The sequence below is a fragment of the Ananas comosus genome, linkage group 10 (assembly GCF_001540865.1).
Source record: "Ananas comosus cultivar F153 linkage group 10, ASM154086v1, whole genome shotgun sequence".
Classification (NCBI taxonomy): domain Eukaryota; kingdom Viridiplantae; phylum Streptophyta; class Magnoliopsida; order Poales; family Bromeliaceae; genus Ananas; species Ananas comosus.
This window is the reverse complement of record NC_033630.1, coordinates 2,046,237-2,065,330: the sequence shown is the minus strand read 5'-3', so window position 1 is coordinate 2,065,330 and position 19,094 is coordinate 2,046,237. Positions and strand designations below refer to the sequence as shown.

General features: G+C 38.7%; 5 protein-coding genes across 5 annotated transcripts; 3 read left to right on the top strand and 2 right to left on the bottom strand.

The window, feature by feature from the left end:
- Positions 630 to 2,950, top strand: LOC109716013 (protein BZR1 homolog 3-like). The gene is made up of 2 exons (XM_020241280.1): positions 630 to 868; positions 1,761 to 2,950. The coding sequence occupies exons 1-2, from the start codon at positions 653 to 655 to the stop codon at positions 2,529 to 2,531; spliced, it is 987 nt and encodes a 328-aa protein (XP_020096869.1). The 5' UTR covers positions 630 to 652; the 3' UTR covers positions 2,532 to 2,950.
- On the top strand, positions 4,649 to 5,570 carry LOC109716695 (non-specific lipid-transfer protein A-like). Its single transcript, XM_020242241.1, has 2 exons — positions 4,649 to 5,016; positions 5,253 to 5,570. Exons 1-2 carry the CDS (start codon positions 4,661 to 4,663, stop codon positions 5,260 to 5,262), a joined length of 366 nt encoding a protein of 121 aa, XP_020097830.1. The 5' UTR covers positions 4,649 to 4,660; the 3' UTR covers positions 5,263 to 5,570.
- LOC109716694 (CTD small phosphatase-like protein) lies at positions 5,501 to 7,051 on the bottom strand. The gene has a single exon (XM_020242240.1). It carries the CDS (start codon positions 6,974 to 6,976, stop codon positions 5,981 to 5,983), a length of 996 nt encoding a protein of 331 aa, XP_020097829.1. The 5' UTR covers positions 6,977 to 7,051; the 3' UTR covers positions 5,501 to 5,980.
- LOC109716098 (aquaporin NIP1-1-like) lies at positions 11,249 to 13,435 on the top strand. Its single transcript, XM_020241414.1, has 5 exons — positions 11,249 to 11,819; positions 12,085 to 12,306; positions 12,506 to 12,703; positions 12,823 to 12,884; positions 13,019 to 13,435. The coding sequence occupies exons 1-5, from the start codon at positions 11,679 to 11,681 to the stop codon at positions 13,236 to 13,238; spliced, it is 843 nt and encodes a 280-aa protein (XP_020097003.1). The 5' UTR covers positions 11,249 to 11,678; the 3' UTR covers positions 13,239 to 13,435.
- Positions 13,990 to 19,050, bottom strand: LOC109716444 (B-box zinc finger protein 22). The gene is made up of 3 exons (XM_020241898.1): positions 18,640 to 19,050; positions 16,184 to 16,798; positions 13,990 to 14,863 (listed from the first exon to the last, which is right to left on the bottom strand). Exons 1-3 carry the CDS (start codon positions 18,826 to 18,828, stop codon positions 14,588 to 14,590), a joined length of 1,080 nt encoding a protein of 359 aa, XP_020097487.1. The 5' UTR covers positions 18,829 to 19,050; the 3' UTR covers positions 13,990 to 14,587.

Sequence of the window (19,094 nt, the reverse complement as noted above, 5' to 3'; positions counted from 1 at the left end):
ATTTAAAAAAAAGAAACTTACAAAATGCTAATAAAAAAAGTTATAGGAGCTCTTTTAATAATTAATATAGTCTAATAGTTTTTTTTTGAGAAAAAAATTTCGTTCAGCTTTTTTTTAAAAAAATAAACTTCGTTGAATATATAAAATAATTAAACTTAAAATATTAAATATTAAATTCTTGCTATTTGTGTTAGGAATGCACGTTTGAAATATAGTCGATATTGAAAATTCTCTATACTCTTTCCACCTTACCGGTAAAAAAAAAAAAAAAAAAAAAAAAAAAAAAAAAAAAAAAAAAAAACCTATATTTATACGGGCGCACCTTTACTCCGATAGCTCCTCTCCTGATCCAATTGGTCCCCTCTATTTGGACTTGCACTTCTCCTTCTCCTTCTCCCTCTCCCTCTCTCTCTCTCTCTCTCTCTCTATTTTTTTTCTTTTTTGTTTCTTTTGTTTTAATTTCTCCTCGTCTTCAACTCCATTTCTACAACTCGATCAGATCTACGCGATCGAAGAAGAAGATCAAACGCGTAGAGCGAAGAGGCACACAAGATCCGAAGCATCGTCTCCTCCTTGTTGTTCTCTTCGTCGTGAGGTGGAGGTGGAGGTGGAGGTGGAGGTGGACGATACATGCAATTTGCGGTCGATCGGGATGACGACGGGGGGGAGGTTGCCGACGTGGAGGGAGAGGGAGAACAACCGGCGGAGGGAGCGGCGGCGGCGTGCGATCGCGGCGAAGATCTACGCGGGGCTGCGGGCGCACGGCAACTACCCGCTCCCGAAGCACTGCGACAACAACGAAGTCCTCAAAGCCCTCTGCGCCGAGGCCGGCTGGACCGTCCACCCCGACGGCACCACCTACCGCAACGTAACTAACGCCCTGCCCTCTCTCAACTTCTCCTTCTCCTCCTCCTTCTTCTTCTTCTTCTTCTTCTTCTTCTTCAAATTTTTGAGAGGTGTGTTATTTTTGTAAAGTAAATTGAGATATTAATTTTATTATTTTTAGTGAGTAAAAAAGGTAACTAGTAAAATTATTAAATTAAAAATAAATTTAAAAATTTTTCGTTTATTTTTTAGCTTCGCATTTCGTTATAGATCATAAGCAGAAATTTCGTTTCCGCTCTTACGAGAAGCGTTTCGAAATTCGGAGGATTTGGCGCAAGAATGTTTGCGCGGCGCACGTTAGCGTGCGGTCGTTGATTCGTCTGCTCTGGTAACGTGCGCTGGGGTCCGCGCGCAATGATAGTGCTGAGCCGGCCTGAGGGGCGGGGGTGTGCTAAAATGCGCTGTTGGACCGGCGCACGGTAGTACTGCAGTGGCTAGCGTGCGCTGGTAGGGCCCACTGTGACGGGTCATTGCCTTATCGGCAACAGTGGATCCCAACAACATTGGTGGACTCAGTCGCATTCGTTCTTTTCTTCAGGATTAGATGCGATAATGTTGTAACTATATCTATAATTAAAAACTCTTAATTTATTAATAAATCATATAAAAGAGATGATATTTGATGTTTTGACCACTATTGAACTGTTGAATTGAGCTAAAATTATGTGTGTTAGGTGAATATTTACATCAGTAAAAATGTTATTTATATTTGTAATCATATATAAGAGATTGGTATTTGATGTTTTGACTAGTGTGTTGAATTGTCGAATTGAGCTAAAATTATATGTGTTTAATGAATACTTAAATGAGAGAACAGAGCAAGCAATGATCTCTTTGTTATGCTTTAGCCTTTCCTTTGATCATTTGTGTTGCAGGGATGCAAGCCTCCTGAGAATGCAGATATCATAGGCGGCTCGGCTTCGCCGAGCCCGTGCTCTTCGTACCAGCCAAGCCCGCGCGCGTCATACAATCCGAGCCCCTCCTCCTCTTCTTTGGCCAGCCCTGCCTCTTCTTCATATATTGCACATTCCAGTAATTTCATTAACAACATAAGCAATAGCTCTCTCATCCCATGGCTCAAGAATCTCTCATCGTCGCCGGCCTCCTCATCCAAGTTCCCTCACCTTCCGAGTCTCCACATTCCGGGTGGTTCCATCAGCGCCCCGGTGACCCCTCCTATTAGTTCTCCGACCGCTCGCACACCCCGTTTCAAGACCGATTTCAATGACCTGAATATTCTCCCGCCGTGGGCTAGTCCTAATTGTGCTTCTCTGCTAAATTCCACTCCGCCAAGTCCTGGCCGCCAAACCGGGCCCAATCCTGCATGGCTCGCGGGGATTCAGATCTCTTCCGCGGGCCCTTTGTCTCCCACCTTCAGTTTTGTTTCATCTAATCCCTTTGGCATCTTCAAGGAGGCGGTTGCGGGAGGAAGCTCTTCTCAAATGTGCACGCCGGGGCAGAGCGGCACATGTTCCCCTGTAATGGGCGGGTCCGCCGGCCGTGGTGTTCCTGATGAGTTTGCATTTCGTAGTAACCATGTGAAAGGACTAGTGAAGGCGTGGGAGGGGGAGAGGATACATGAGGAATGTGGATCGGACGAGCTGGAACTCACTCTCGGGAGCTCGAGGACAAGAGCTGATGCCTGATGAATTGAAAGAGAGCTTTATTTTAGCTTTTCCTTTCTTTTCTTTTTTTTCTCTTTATTAGGCTAAGCGCGACCGTGGTAAATTCGGATATTTCATCTATCCTCTTTCAGGTGATCAAGAATGTTTGTCATGTCAAAAATGTTCTTAAATTTTCCGTTCTCGTGTAAAAAACGGCAGGAATGAATGAGCATGTGATTTTCGAATGCCGAAAAGGAATATGGATAGAACCATGTGTTGGAGAAACTGCCCTTAACCAATCTTCCAGTTTTCGAAGATGTGTACAATAATGTATTGTTGCTCGAATCTCTGTAATCCTCTGCCTTACTTCTTGCTCGTAACTTTTTGTTCTTCGAACTAAATTCCCTTTGTTATTTGTCCATGGATATAATCCAAACTCAAAGGTGGTGTTTGATTCTCTAGTTTTTTCTTCTGCTAGTAGTGTGATGAGAATTACTTTAATAGGCTATGAGATGACCTATGGATCCTAGTGTCGGATCAATTTATCAAGCGGCGCGATTTGTGCGCTGCAGTGCAGTGCAGTTCTGCAGAGGTGCTGTTTCAAGTAGAGTTCTCCAGATTCCAAAAGAACTCGACTTTTGTCAGCACGAATTTAGTTATAAATTGAGCTTCGCGAACCTTGATTCCTTCTCCATTGCCTAATCTCATGTCTAATTTTTTCAGATTTTCGCAACTTCTTAGTAAGTATGAAATGCCAGGGAGCTTCCACTCATCTGAATTATCTTGATTTGAAGCTCCGCTGAACTTTGAAATAGATTACTCACATTTGGCAGGGTACCTTTTATATGTCTTGTAGCTAGAACCTGTGAACAACAAAATAATCAACAATAAGGTGGTTTAGAAACTTTATTCGTGAGATAGCGTGGAAAATTACAAGCAACTCTCTACAATAAGAAGGAAAGAGAGTAAGAAACTTTGCTGTAAAAATCTGAACCACCGTTTGTGAGAAAATCTCCAGATGGACAAGATATTCAATGATAACTCATATATTTTTATTTTAACTCAGAGAAAAGGTGGATGTTATATCGTTCTTGACTTTAGGTTGGTTCCTTTCTATGCTTTCAAAGATTTACTATTTATAGCTCTTTCTTGTAATTTGAAAAAGATGAGCCTATTTGAAAGCCCTATCATCAACGATCAAAAATAAAAACCTCATAAAAAGTGATGATACAATGCTAAATTTTTTTTTCAGATATATTGATCATATTTTATACAGTGTAAAAAAACTTTCTACCAAAATTTCACATAATCTCAGATATTTCTATACCGTTAAAATTACAAACAGCTCACCACAATCATTAAATTTATTAATTTTGAGCACTCTCAATCACTAAGTAAATGATATTAAAAATTCACAATTTTTTTTTTTATATATATTTCAGATATTTTAGATCAAGACTAACAGAGAAAATTTGAATTACAATTTTTTGTTGTCACTTTTCTAGCGATCTAATTGACTTAAAATCAACAATTTAATAGTTGAATGAGCAGGTTGCGAGGTTAACAATGTAGAAGTATTAAATCAGCTGAAATTTTGATCGAACACTATTTATACTATCTAAAGTAGGATCAATATCTCTGATCTAAATTTTTACAAAATTTTTGCTTGTCGTTTTTTCTGGTTTCAGTTATGTTCGAATTGCTTCTTAAACTTGAGATAAGTTTCCAATCCCGAACAAAAGAGACTTCTAGCTGAATCATTTGTTTCGACGGAAAAGTTTGCTGTTGATAAGGCATTATTTGAATCATTATGTGAAGTTGATAAAGTATTATTCAACCAACCATTCTGGTAGTTTCATCAATTCATCTTTTTTTTAACTCACAATATAACAGAATGTTACAGCTATCAATAAATTATCACCAGCAAAAACACTCCACATGGCACCCATTATTCCACTCCAATCTCTTAGATTCCTAACTCTTTCCAGTAATTTTTTTCAGTTCTCTTCATCCTTCAACAGTGCAATGTCTCACTCTAGTTGAAGCAAAAATGTTCCGACCGCCAAATAAATGCACAAAAACTTCCTCCCCCAATTTTTCCAGCCATTCTCCTATTTAAACTACAGTAGAGTATAATGCTCTTCGCCAGTTCGCGAAAGAATCAGAACAAAATGGCCGCCTCTTCTGCTGCTGCATGGTTCCTTCTCTTAGCAATCTCCGTCACCAATGCGCCCTTTGCGATGAGCAGCAACAGGGCTGCGTGTATGCCCGTAGTCGCCCCGCTGCTGCCTTGCCTCATCTCCTTCTCGACGATGAATAACATTACAAAACCGTCAGAAAGCTGCTGCACTGGAGCTTCGCTAGTCGCCATGGGAGCTAAAACAAAACTGGGGAAGATATTTGTGTGTTCTTGTATCAAAAGATTGATGCTCGATCTTCCCATGATCACGCCGAGGAAAGCGCAAAGCACCACCAAACAGTGCAGTGTTGATCTCCCAATACCGCATTACGATACCAACTGCATTCTGTAAGTGTTTAAGACCCCGGAGGCCAAATTTGTGAGTTTGATGTTCAAAAATAAGCTAATGAATCTCCAGTTTTCGAATCAAGAGATCAGCATGTTTTATTTACCTGTGTCTATATCGGAAAGCAATTAATTGACAAGTAGAATTTTTAATCACATTGGATGATATTATACACGGTATTCAATTGTTTGTAATTGATGAATATGCCTAGTGCAAAATCCTATTTTTCTTTGTGCAGGGGAAATTGAGTGAAATTAGAACTGGGGAAGAAAAATGAATAAGAACATCAGTGACAAGCAGGGTAGTGGCTCAACCAGGAAAAATAAACCAACTAATAATGGCTTGTGGCAGCTGTTGGTACCTCTAGACCCCTAATGAGAGTTCTTTTAGCCGCGCAATTTCAATTCAGTGGAATATACCACCAATTTGTCCAAAAAGAGAAAAAAAGAACTACTAGATAAACTATCTGTATGTTTGTAATTTTGCTTTTTTTTTTTTTTGTGTAGTAGAGATGTACCTGGCATCTTAAATGAGATTACAATATGTTACTCTGGTATTTCAAATGCCCAGTAAAATGTGAAAAATCTGTAAGTTTTGAGTTCTACAGCAAAAGACTAATGAACATGAACATACATGATGAAAACATTCAATTCACCAAAGCAACAAGTTTGCTTCAATTCCGGCGTTATTTGAGCCGAATTTACAATACAAGAATTGATTCAGAGAAAAATGTTAAATCTCAGCTGATAAAAATTTGCCTCTCATACATTTAGCCCAAACAACTATCACAAACAAATAGCCTCCCCGTGTTCTCCAATTGTAATGTTACTGTATCAAATTCTGAGCTTTCAGAAAGATACTGAAGCCGCGCGAGCTCCTCCATTAATCCTTCAGATTAGCAATTACCCCTTCACTTTCCAATCTCGGTATGAAAGTAAAAAAGTAAAACCCGAATTCAAAGTTTCCTCATTTTCGGTCCCTGAAATTTGCGAGATAGTACTTGATTGCTTCCTTCATATCTTCGTGAGTATTCGCGACCTGCAAGAACTTGCTCAGCTTCCAAAGCTCGCGGTCTGCGAGGTTGTCCACAAAAGGACTCATCGGAACTGCGTTCTCCGGCTGGAAAATGTAGGTGTTCGGGTTATCGTCGACGATCACCACCCGGTCCAATTCTCTTCCGACTGCCGACAAATCCTTCACGAACTTTCCCCCCAATTTTCTGCACGAATCGCGGTACAGACGGTGGGAGATGATGTCGCCCTTCGAGTCCAGCTGATCGAGCACGAGGGACGCATACTCTTTCATCCCCGCGGTGAACACGACAAGCTCGAAATCCTTCGCCGCTTCGCGGAGGAATTCGTCGACTCCGGGGCGCTTGAGCACGTAGAAGGTGATGGCCTGGCCGTCGATCTTCGGTTGGACGGTGAAGTCGTAATGCTCGGGGGCCGGGTCGGTCTTCGAGTGGACGAGGGTCTCGTCGAGGTCTAAGAAGATGGTCTTCTTCGCGGGGCACGAAAGCAGAGGAAGCGGCTTGCAGTTGTTGCCATTAGCGGCGGCGGCGGCGGCGGCGGCGGCGGCGGCGGCGGGAGGAGATGGGTGTTTCTCCGGGGTGGATTTAAGGCGGTGGAAGCCTGTAATGACCCCGGACGATCCGCAACCCGCCGATGATGATAACTTGCTGAGGCGAGGATGGCGGGGAGGATGATGGTGGCTTCCTGCTGCTAAAAAGCCGTTGTTGTGGCGATTCGGGGTGCCGAAGACGGCGAGGTTGGCAAAGAGCTTGACGAGGCGGCGGCGGCAGGAGCGGATGGATCGGTCGATCGAGACGGCGAAGGACTTCAATGGGGAGGGCTTCGCACAGCGGCGGTGGTGGTGGCGGCAGACCGGCTTCGGCGTGCGGTGGTGGCGGGGCTTGGATTTGGGGCTGATTTTGGCGGGTTTTGTGGGGGTTTTGGAAACCATTGTTGTAATCTTTTGTGAAAATTTTTCTTTTGGTTTTTTTTTTCTTTCTTTTTTTCCTCTCTCTCTCTCTCTCTCTTTCGCTCACTCTCTCAATTAGAAAGAGTGGTGAAAAATATAAAGAAGGAGAGAGAGGAGGAGATTTGTTGGATTTCTCGGTTGCGAGGGGAATTGGGCGATGGACAGTGGTTAGGATGTTGGAGGGGCGAGTAACGGTCGGAAATTTGAAATCTGGGTTGTGCAACGGTCACCTAAAAGATTGTTTTCTTATTTTTGGGTAGGGGCAAAATTTAATTGCTTAATTTGGCGTGAGGTGGGGCACAAGCACAACGAAAGAAATAGCCGCAGTAACGTTTTTTCTCATCTTATATTTCTGTTTCAATTTCACTTATTCATTAACTCTAATGCTTTTTAATTAAAGTTGGAAGGTTGTATGTAGATTGGCGCATTTTATTCGCTTCATCTCCACAATTTTATTATAAAATCGTGAAAGTCCGAATCTAATGTGTTAAATATATTTTATGACACTTTAAAAGAGTTTCACATATCATAAATTTTGAAAAAAAAATTTAAATTATATAATTGTTAATATACATATATACTTTTTGGATGTTACAAACCCTACTTATCCAACTGGATTTTTTATTTTAAAATATTAATTATCAAATATTATATTGGATGTATAATTTGTACCGATGCATAGAAGTAGTCTTCCGCGTAGCAGTTGCATCATCTCATTTATGTCTCAAATCAATTAAAATTTTTTATTCTAGAGAAAAATACAGTGATTTTTTTTTAAAAAAAAATTATGATAGAACGAGTGAATCTTAGGAGCATAATTTGTTTGGTTGGGAATATGATAACGTTAGTGTCACTACGTACCACATTATAGACTTTTTACGCACATAATAAGGTGCAATGCATGCAGTTTTATCTTGAGAAAGAAAATGTAATATGATAAAAGATTAAGTGAGAGCAGCGCATGAGATGTACAGATGAACCAGGTGTAGACAATGATTTCAATACCCAACTTAACCAACTATTGCTGGCGCTGAAACCTTCTAACTGATCTTGTAGTTATACTGCTCTTGTGACAGGCCAATAAACAACCTAACGGGCCCAAAATCAAGTGAAGTTTGGTAATGATCACCAAAGAAGTTAATTTGTTGAATGCCAATTAACAATAGAAGAGATAGAAAACCACTTTTGTACGGAAAATGGTTAATTGGGAATCAAAGGGTAGGGCTATTCGTGTACTCCTAAATATACGTGACATAAGCTTGCATGGATAGTAATAGAGAGAACTGTGACACTTTTAGGATCTGAAATAGTTTCATATATAAATTATAATAGAATTAAACCTCTCAATCCGGCTATAGTATTTTGAACGATGATTAAATTCAAAAGATTAAAAGGATAAAATGTGCTAGTCAGGACTATACATAATAGATATAGAATTAGTGACCCACTCCCAAAAAGCTGGACATCACGATCGATATCAGATCCAATCACTAGCTAAAAATATGAGATGAGTCTTCGCTGAATTAAGATTGCATAGCCGGTAGAGCGCGACTCCTTGACTAACGACCATTGTGGAAAAAGCGTGGTTCCCCACAAGATTGGCTAGGCGCCTAATACTTATAAGTGCATTTGAACCTAACGAGAATGTTGGGGACTTATAGGAAAAGAAATGTGATACTTCTAAAATCTGAAATAGTCTTATATATAAAATATAATAGAATTAAACCGTAATTCAGTAATTGAAAAGTCTAATTCTACGATAACTTCATACCATAGAAATAATAATTCACAAAAAATACACACGGGCCTAAGTAGTATACGGAAATCACACTACTTATATCATTTATTTCCCAGGTCTCCTGTGACATTGGATTATCCCGTGAACTATTTTAGTATTCCTAGCTATGCTTCCCTACATAATTTTTTATATATATTTTTAATATAATTTATCGTGAGAGACGTTGTTACGAACTTACGACAAAGACAAGTATTAATTATCCTTGTATGGTAATATAAAGGTTTTAATGATACATAATGAGCTAATAAATTAAATCCAACTTCAATCCCCTAAATGCCAAGTACTTGGTCATAGAATTCCAAAGAGATTATTGATGCAAGTATATTTAAATGCATGCTACAGTTTAAGACTCTTTTTTTCTAAAAAAAAAAGTAAGCATGTAGTTTTGACTTTAAGAACCCCTACAGCTAATTATAAATATATATATTCTTACAAAGCCGAGATCTAAATTAACCAGTTGTGGTTAATGAACTTGAAACGTAACTTTTGTTACCTTAACACTTCGGTTGCGTACGCCTATAAATTAATGAATCATTTTCATGCATAATGCATGACACTAGTAATTAGCCAGTTGGGTTTAAATTTGCATCTTTTTGGTTGCGAAACAAATTGTTGCAAGCGTCGATTTAACTATCAATCTCTGCATCAACTATTTCACCGATTAAATTTATTTCAATATTTCTAATTTCTTTGTTAATCCCAATTGCGAGATTAACAAAGACCACAATACGGTACGCACGTATTTATTTGCTCTGAACTCGAATACTGAATAGATACTATAAATTTAGATCACAGTTTAATCATATGGCTAGTTTTATCAGCGTTGATAAGCAATTTGATTCAAGAATAATCTGAAATTGGAGTGCTTATTTCAATATTTCGAATATTTTTCATTAATCCCAATTGTTGGATTGATGAAGATCACAATACGGTATACATATGATATTCGTTAGCTTTTTACTCCGAATACTGAATAGACATTGCGAATTTAGAGTAGAATTTAACCACATGGCAGGCTCTTAAGTATGAAAATACCCTGAATTTGGAGTACATATATTATGCTCAAATTTAGAGCATATAAAATAAAATGTTTTACCTTCAAATTTCGATCTTTATTATCTCTGCTTAATTTTGAGTGGAAATAGATGTGACTCACAAATATTTTTTTGAGAGAAGGGTAGTACGCTACCCGCTTCATTCAGTAAGTAAATAAATTAAGCTACATGGGTGAGGCAGCAAGGCCTCGGCGTAAGGCGAGTCAAAAGCGGGAAAAAAAAAAAAAAAAAAAGCTACTAGTTCATGTAGAAATATTTGATGTGTGATGATGGGGTTAGTTTTCTTTTTGTTTTTTTAAAAAAATCTACTAAAATATTAAAGTGCGCAAAACCGAATACCGAATTCAAAAGTTAAAAAAGGAAGTAAAACATGGCAAAAGAAGTTTAAAAGGCTATTTACTTTTATCCAGTATAAAATCACAACCCTAACAAAAGGAAGAAACATCCACTAGATATATTTGACTTTGACAAATATGCATCTGACTAATTCAACCAAGCTGAGCTCAAATTCCATAAAATTCATGCTTATGGGCATGCTCCTACATTTGTTGGTTATTAAGATAAACCACTTAATTACCACATGGATCTTGAGGATATATAAATTTTGACTAGTAAATGTTACCATGCCATATAGATGACCAAATAAAAGCATGTGTAGATCAATTAATGCTTTATATACCTCAAAAAGTTCATCAAAATATTGCCAATGAGTTATTAATTATTATGCACATAATAATTTACTATTTGTTTGATTTTCAGTGTTGTTGTGTAGTCAAATGTCAAATTCGAAATTTAAAAACTAAAAAAGAAATTAAATTATTGTCACATGTGTAAATTAATCCATCAAAAATATTCTAGGAGATCTTCTGACTTACATGCAGCAGTATTCCAGTTATTTATATTCTCTTTTCTCAATTTTAGTATTAACAAGTCTATTATGCACACACTTTGCACCTATTAAAAAAGAAAAAGGTTAAAATATATAAAACTTGTCAGAATTATAGATTATTTTGATTCGATCATCTGGTCTTTCAAAATTTTAATCTTTATACTCAATTTTTTAAATTTATTTAATTCCAATAATTTGATGGCTTTTCAAATAAATTTATAGCTACGTAAAATTATAAAAAATATATTAACCAAACCTATAAGAGTAAACTGTTCTCTCAAATTTTGAAATTAAAAGGTCACTGACTAACTGTCTCAAATAAAAACAAAAAAATTTAAAGATTATATAGTAAAATTAAAATTTTTAAAGGACGGATAGTTATATATAAATGGATGATAGTTGAGATACGTTTTATATATTTTTATTATAAAAAATATATGTTTTAGTCTAAATATTCCATCCATTAAAAAATGGGGACAGCATCAAGAATTTGAAATTTCTCAACTGGCTTCCAAATGAAGTGTTGGTGGTGGGTGGTTGGATGATGAGCTTTCTGCATCCTGCATCTTTCCTCTGCTGTCCAAAGAAACAAAATAAACAAAACATACACCTTCACCACCTCTGCAAACCATTTCCCAGTAAAACCCCTCCACTTTCCATATCCTCCTCTACCCATCACCCCTTCTATTCATTCAGATAAAGATCATTTTTTGTTTGTTTACTGGTCAATCCAGGGTTCAAACAAAAAGAAGCAAGAGTACAATTTGGTCTTATCCCACACATCCTTACCTTTTGGGTGTCTCATGTACCCATAAATAGATTCCAGGTTGAGAGTCTTCTTCTTTGTCCTTTTGGATTTATTTCTTTTTCCTTTTTTGGGTCTCTTTTTCCTTTCTCTCTCTCTCTCTTCATAAGGGGGTGGTGGTGAGGAGGGGGAGGGAGATGGGTGGCAGAGCTGAGAATTCAGGTGGTAATGGGATACAAGATACAGCCATGGAGGAGGGAGGGGTAGAGGCGGGGTATGAGAATTCTACTAATAACAGAGGTGGTGGGTTTGCTATTTCCATTCAGTTCATGCAAAAGGTGAGAGCATTTTCCCCTGCATCTCTTCTTGTTTCCCCTTCCCTGTTGTAACTTGACCTTAATCCAATTTCATGATCCAGTTTTTAACTTCTACTGGATCCTATCTATCTGTAGGGATTTTCAATGTTGGGATACTATTATTCTAGTTAAGCAGTAGGCCGAGAATCAGTTTAAGCTTCTGTTTCAGATTTCCTATACCAAGAAACCAATTAGCTTCAGTAACATGAGCTGATTTGTGTTCCTCCTTTTTCTCTTCCACATGTAGATCCTTGCAGAAGTGCTTGGAACGTATTTCGTGATATACGCGGGCTGCGCCTCGGTGACGGTTAACCTGAGCAAGGGGACGATTACGTTCCCCGGCATATGCGTCGTGTGGGGGCTCGTCGTCATGGTCATGGTCTACTCCGTCGGCCACATCTCCGGCGCACACTTCAATCCTGCAGTCACCATTGCATTTGCTACCTGTAGAAGGTTTCCGTGGAAGCAGGTTTGTTATAGTTGTACCTACAATAAAGGTCTATTGGGCATTTGGGCCCCTCCGCAAAATATCATTAGGTACTAGAACAGCTTTTTGTTGCAGCGAAAGTAGAAGCTTTAATATTGAAACTTTTTAGCTTTTACTGCGGCAAACAACCCAGATTTTAAGAGTAGGAAAGCTTCTCAAACTAATGATTTTGATGCTTCAGGTGCCACCCTACGTTCTGGCGCAAGTGGCAGGCGCGACCCTGGCGAGCGGGACGCTGCGGTTGATGTTCGGAGGTAAGCACGAGCACTTCCCGGGGACGATTCCGGCCGGCTCCAACGTGCAATCGCTGGTCCTTGAGTTCATCATCTCCTTCTACCTCATGTTTGTGATCTCCGGCGTAGCCACTGACAACAGAGCAGTAAGTCACCGCAAAATCACACAGTTAATTGTGCAGATTCTTAATCTCCTCATCCCATTTTGCGAGCCAATTTGGGATAAGTTTTTCTCCGAATCTTAGTACTTTCAACTCTTATCCAGATTGGAGAATTGGCTGGTCTTGCTGTGGGAGCCACTGTCCTACTGAACGTGCTTTTTGCCGGGTATATTCATACATCACAAAATTCATTTTCTCCTTTCTCACATTGGTCTTTTAAAACATAGCATATCACATCAAAAAAAAAAAAAAAAAAAAAAAAAAAGTTGAGTGTCCGCTTTCGGTTACTTCTGTTCACAGGCCAATATCTGGAGCATCGATGAACCCCGCGAGAAGCCTCGGCCCGGCAATTGTGGCTCACCGGTACGAGTCGATATGGGTCTACATCGTCGGGCCCATTTGCGGCACGGTGGCTGGAGCCTGGGCCTACAACCTAATCCGGTTCACCGACAAGCCGCTGCGAGAGATCACCAAGAGTGGGTCATTCCTAAAGAACTTGGCGAGGAACAACGCCAGATAGATCAGAACAAAACTGATACTAGCTATTGTAAAATTGTTGTATCCTTTCCTTAATTTCTCCATCACTGAAAATGTATAGAACTTCTGGAGGAATGCGTGACGCATGTTGTGGATTAGTAGCTTATAGATTTTATATAGTTTCTTTCCCTTTCTCTGTTTGGATTTTTGGGTTGAAAATGAAATGATTCTTTCGTGCAAGCTAATAATATTCTACTAGGAATTGTCTTTTCCATGCGCGCAAATTATTTTTCTTTGACGACCCTATGTTTACTGTAAAATCACTGAGGCATTTATAAGTCGTCTATCCCCTTGGTAGCCAAAAACTCGTTTTTTGGATATCCATATTTTATTTTCGCAGTAATTACGTATGTACCATGAAAAGTTACCGAGTTTCAAATTTATCCTTTGTTTTAATCATATCCTTCTAGACTCTTTCTGTTTCCATAGTAATTTTTCAGGAATAAATATAATAAAAGTTGAAAAAGTCATGAAGGGTGCATAGATAATTACACCTTCATTCTTGTGATTCAAGGTATGACTATACAGTTTTAGAATTCTTGATAATCAGTGACATCTATTTTCCATTATCATAAATAAATAAACATTAAAATTGTGAGAGTTAAAAAGTCCTGAAGATAACGCGGACTTAACATATACCGATTTTCAAAATACGTAGCACACAATTATAACGGCGAGGGGCCTCATAAGTTATCACCTATGCGCCGCTCCAAACATATTAGGACGCTACAACAGATTAAAATCCAACTATTATCATAAGAATACATCTTTATAATGCATAGGTTTTTACCCAATAAGTTGATCTACTATATACACTACCCCAACATCCAAATAACACTTACGGCAACCGCGGTGCAGCTGCACAAGCCGGGCCAAAACAGGTCCTTAAATCTAACTTGCAAAGCAACAAATCGCCCAACATCAAGCTTTTCCATGTAGATACCAGAAATGTAATCAGCATGCTTACGCTAGTTTGGAAGCTCTTGGCAAATTTTTTTTTTTTTTTTTTTGCTTTGAGCTCTGCATTCACTGGAAACACCACTGAAGAGGATTTGCTTTTATCTAAAAATATCCTTCGTCACAACCTAGCCAATGGTTTCCCATGTGAAGCTTACCCAAACTATGCATTCACTAACAAGGCGTGATTTTCATCCCACTCTGATCATTTACCTTCGAAACAGAAAAGAGATCAAACCAGTAAAAGTCCAAATGAAAAGAAAACAAAGATAACACCATTGACAACAACAGCTGCGTGCTAACAGAACACGTAAACTATGACAGCAAGCCTTGCACAAGAACGCTTATCTCCATGTCTGTAGTTTCCGCAATAGGTCAGCCTCGCCTCTGTCTCTTGGAATGAAGTGCTGTTGTAAAATATCTTTGTAAGCTTGGAGAAGAGCATGATACATCGGGGACAAAGGCGGTGTTTTCGGAAGCAGGGTAGTGTAAATTTCTTTGCCAGTGAAGCCCGGAAGCTGTTGGCGGTGACGGCATCTCAGGGACGATCCACTGAATCTCAGGCACCTGGCCCAAGCATTCATCAGCATCCAGGTCTTCATCAGAAGAGCGATGGGAGCCATCAGAGCTTCCTAGTTTACCACTGTCAGCCTGGTCAAATTTGCTCCAAGTCAGGGTATAAAAGATTGTGCATTCTATACCAAGAGAAGATAAAGATTACAAAGTAAAATCGTAACAATTTCCAGGAAAATATAAAGATCGAGTATTTGGAAAGGCTTTATATCCTATAGGGTTTGAGAGAACTTTGACTGTACAAACAGATCCCCTGCTATCTAATCTACAATTAATAGAAAATGTAGCATGGAAAAGTATACAAGATAAAAGTTAATCACGAAGATAGAAAGAATTTCATTAAATTTGTTAGTATTAATAACTAACTAATCCCACAAAAAGGGTGTTAATAAGTGTTAAGATTTGTCTAGATTTGTAGTTAAATACTAGTTAAGCTAGAATAGAGATTTAAATCTGCAAGAAATAAATCAAGTAGTGTTTAATAATAGAGGGTTAATTTTATACAAGTCCCTACAAACATAGTGAATTGTAAATATATCCATAAAAAGTTCAACTTTCATATGTTGTCTCTGCAAAAGTCCTAATATTTTTAAATATGTCCCTGCCATTAGGATCCGTTGGAAAAAATTAGTCAACCATAGGTAAAAAACTTAACCCAAGTTAGTTAATGAGGTGAATTGACCTTTTTACCACTCTTTAATTAATAGTTGGGACTTTTGGAGGGACATATTTGTGATGGCAAAAAGGTCATTTCACTTATAAACTAAATAGTGTTTTAACGGTAACAAACCAGAGAGACATATTTGAAAATATTAGGACTTTTACAGGGACAACATATGAAATTTGAACTTTGTAGCGGTATATTTGCAATTCACTATGTTTGCAGAGACTTGTATAAGATTAACCCAATAATAGAAATCCTAATTATACTGGAATTCCGTATGGTTTTATTAGAGCATTATACATGCATGTCAGAGCAATTAATGCACTATGGTGTGTACGACTTAGTGGGAGGCTTGGTCAGGTTGTTATTCTTGAGAGATTTAGAAAGAATGCTCGGATTCTAGCTACTCTATGTACAAGAGATGTCGAGGGTAATTCTTTACTTGGTTAGTGAATCATAATTCACCTATATTTTCTATTTAGTTCTCTCTTTTGTAGTTGTGCCAGCTTTTGCTGCAGAGATAGGGTTTATGATAAAACCCAATATGATGCTTACCACTGTGAATTCCCAACAACTAGCACCAGAGCTAGTACCGGATTTACATCAATCGGTACTAGAGCGGGCAATAGATTCTCAACAATAAGTGCCAATGAATATGGAATAGAGCTCTGACCACCATGCTTTAAGTCAATTTTTTGAATTTCGAACAGAGAGATTGATTACCGATGACTAACCTTTGATGAAGCATGTTCACTGAAACTGAAATTATTGTTGAACTCTGTGAAACCTAATAAATCATCCAGAGGCCACTCTGGCATATTTCCTGTCATAGCAGCACCTGAGAATGGCATTTTATTGGCTATACCTCTGTCCCTGCCTATTTGGCCAGAAATTGCGGCATTATTTTCATCAGATAATGTCATAGAACTTCTTTTCAGTGATGATCTAGATGGTGCTTCCACTGTCCTGGCCATGGAATTCAACTGCTCATTAATACGCCAATTAGGCAGAGTTCCAGCCACAGTACCACCTGAAAATGACATCTCATTTGCAAAGTTTCCACCCCGGCTAGGTTGGCCAGAGAATACTGAAGTACTTTCACTAGAGAACGTTGTCGGATTTTGTTTAGGAACTGTCTTAGAGGGCGATTCTCCAGGTCGAAGTGCAGCGTTCGGTTGTTCGTTAGCAATAGGCATGACTGGTTCGGTAGCTTCAAGGCCAACTTGCACCCCTGTTACCAGAAATCTTTGGTGGGCAGAAACATAGGGATTTGCTGAATGGATTGAAACATCACAGTTCCTACAGAATAAAGCACGGTCTTCCAAACAGAAGAAGTATCCAGAAGATTCCTGAAACAAAAAAAAGGCTAAAGAACAACAATTTTACTAGAAAAATGTGCTGTAATAAAATATACCAATTAGGTTTTACCCTTTTACCTTACAAGTATTTATGTATGGTTCAGGTGCAATATACTATAGTCCCTGGAAGGTTTAATGACAAATTACTTATATTATGTGTAACTAATTGGCTTTAAACCCTCTCATTGAAGGAACTTGCTTAATTCCAGGAGATAACAGCACTAGCTTCCCCTGTTATGTCTCATTTGGCGCTTTTGTTTCTCGAACTCCAACCTCTTGCCCATATCGATCTAAGCTCATCATATAATAATAACACAAAATTTTTGGTTCCTGTTGAAGCTCTCCTTTCCCCTCAGCATATACACAAAATTGAAAATCCACTTTCAGCAAATACTTCTAAGAGTTTGTTTCAGATTTCAGACCGTAGTGTCAAGAAACAGCATCAATCTCAATAGATGAAACAAAAAACTAACACATTTAATTTGGGCAGTTTCAGAGTCTTCCATGCAGATATCCTGATGATTTAATTCACATGATAATCCAAAGAAAATGAGAATTCTAATAAGAGGTTTACCCAGATACGATTTCAACCTCCAAATCCTAATAACTTAATTCACCGTTCTCTGGAAGCATGAAACAAATCTTTTGGAGGTTGAAATCAAATCAGACTATAATCAAATGTTACATCTTAAGATCACGTTATGTAGTGGCTATGTGTGTTTAGCAACATGTTGGCATACTCGAATAACTCGGATTAACCAGTTTCGAAAAGTTGCAAGATGAATCTCATTCGACTATGTTGAAGGTGACCACGTTGTGAATTATCTTTTCCAATATGAACAAACATGTTCCAAACAACATAGCACAACTCTGTTGCAGGCTTTGCTTTTTTCGAATCCCCCTACTGTAGTTGATGAAACACTTGGAAGACAAATTACCCTCGTTGACATAAATTTGTCCTAAAACTTCTTAAAGATGAACTAACAAATTCCCCAATGCAAACCCTGACAACTCATGCCCCCAATTTAGATTAAAAACAACCTCATATTTCTTGGATAAATGAACGTTATTCAAAAACAAAAAACTTGAAGGATGCTCATCGGGATGACACTACCAAATTCTTATTCTCCATGAAAACCTCAGATAAAGAATAGCATAGCCTTCACTGGTACATATGACTCAAATATACACTACATCTGCGAGAAAAGGAACACGTCATCACGCCACAATAAATCATCTCCTAACATGGCTATACAAGACACTCGTATATTGCTACGTCCTAATCAGAACAGCACCTTTTGTGACAAAGTTTTAGTCGGGTTAGTACTCTCCTTACTTGCACAAAGATTGTACAAATTTAAGACTAAAAAGTTGTAAGAATCAGCATTCTCTTCCACTTAACATACAGCGGAAGGAAGATAGCTGTTAATTAACAACAAATTACACCATAAACTCCAAATTTGTATCGTCCCATCTACGCCTTTTTGCACAAACTTCATCTTGTAATACACAGGACAGATCTTCGCAATAATATTCATTTTCATATCCATATAATCAAACTCAGAAAGAAAAAAAAAAGTTAAACTAAGCTGAGCAGTTTAAGGAAATAACATCGTAACCTGAAGCAATTTAAGCTGAAGAAACAAAATAAAAAACTACTTTTTGACACAGAATAAGAGACCGTTCGAAACCATAGTGATTTCACACACCGATTCCAACTCAAGCTGGGTCAGAGAAACCCTAACAAAACCCATACTCCCAAATTAGCTAGATCTCATCAAATAATTGATCTTTGTAGGAATCACGAGGGCCAAAAAAGGAACAAAGGAGACCTGGCATATGTCGCACTTGGGCACGGGGGGCGAGGCTCCGCCTGAGCGGAGCGTGACTCTCTCGTGCTTCCCCGCGAGCTTGTTCGCCGCGTGCACCTTCTCGTCGCACGCCCAACACAGCGCCGCCTCGTCGGCGCAGCACAGCACCCGCGCCTCCGCAGCCTCGCACGCATTGCACTGTATCTTCATCTTCCCCGATCGAAATCGACTCTAAAACCCTAATCTCTACCTTAATTTCTCCCCTCCAATTTCGCCTTCTTCTTCTTCTTCTTCTCCTTCGTCCTCTTCTAGGGTTTTAGCCCCACCGAGTATTTTATTAGACGAGACCAATGGGGGCGGTGGATCTAAAACAAGGATCGGCGCTCTCTCATTAGCTTTTATTGGCTTGATTAGAGTATAATATAATAATAATAATACTAACACAAAGGCTGAGGTCGGGGAGAAAGGGAATCTTC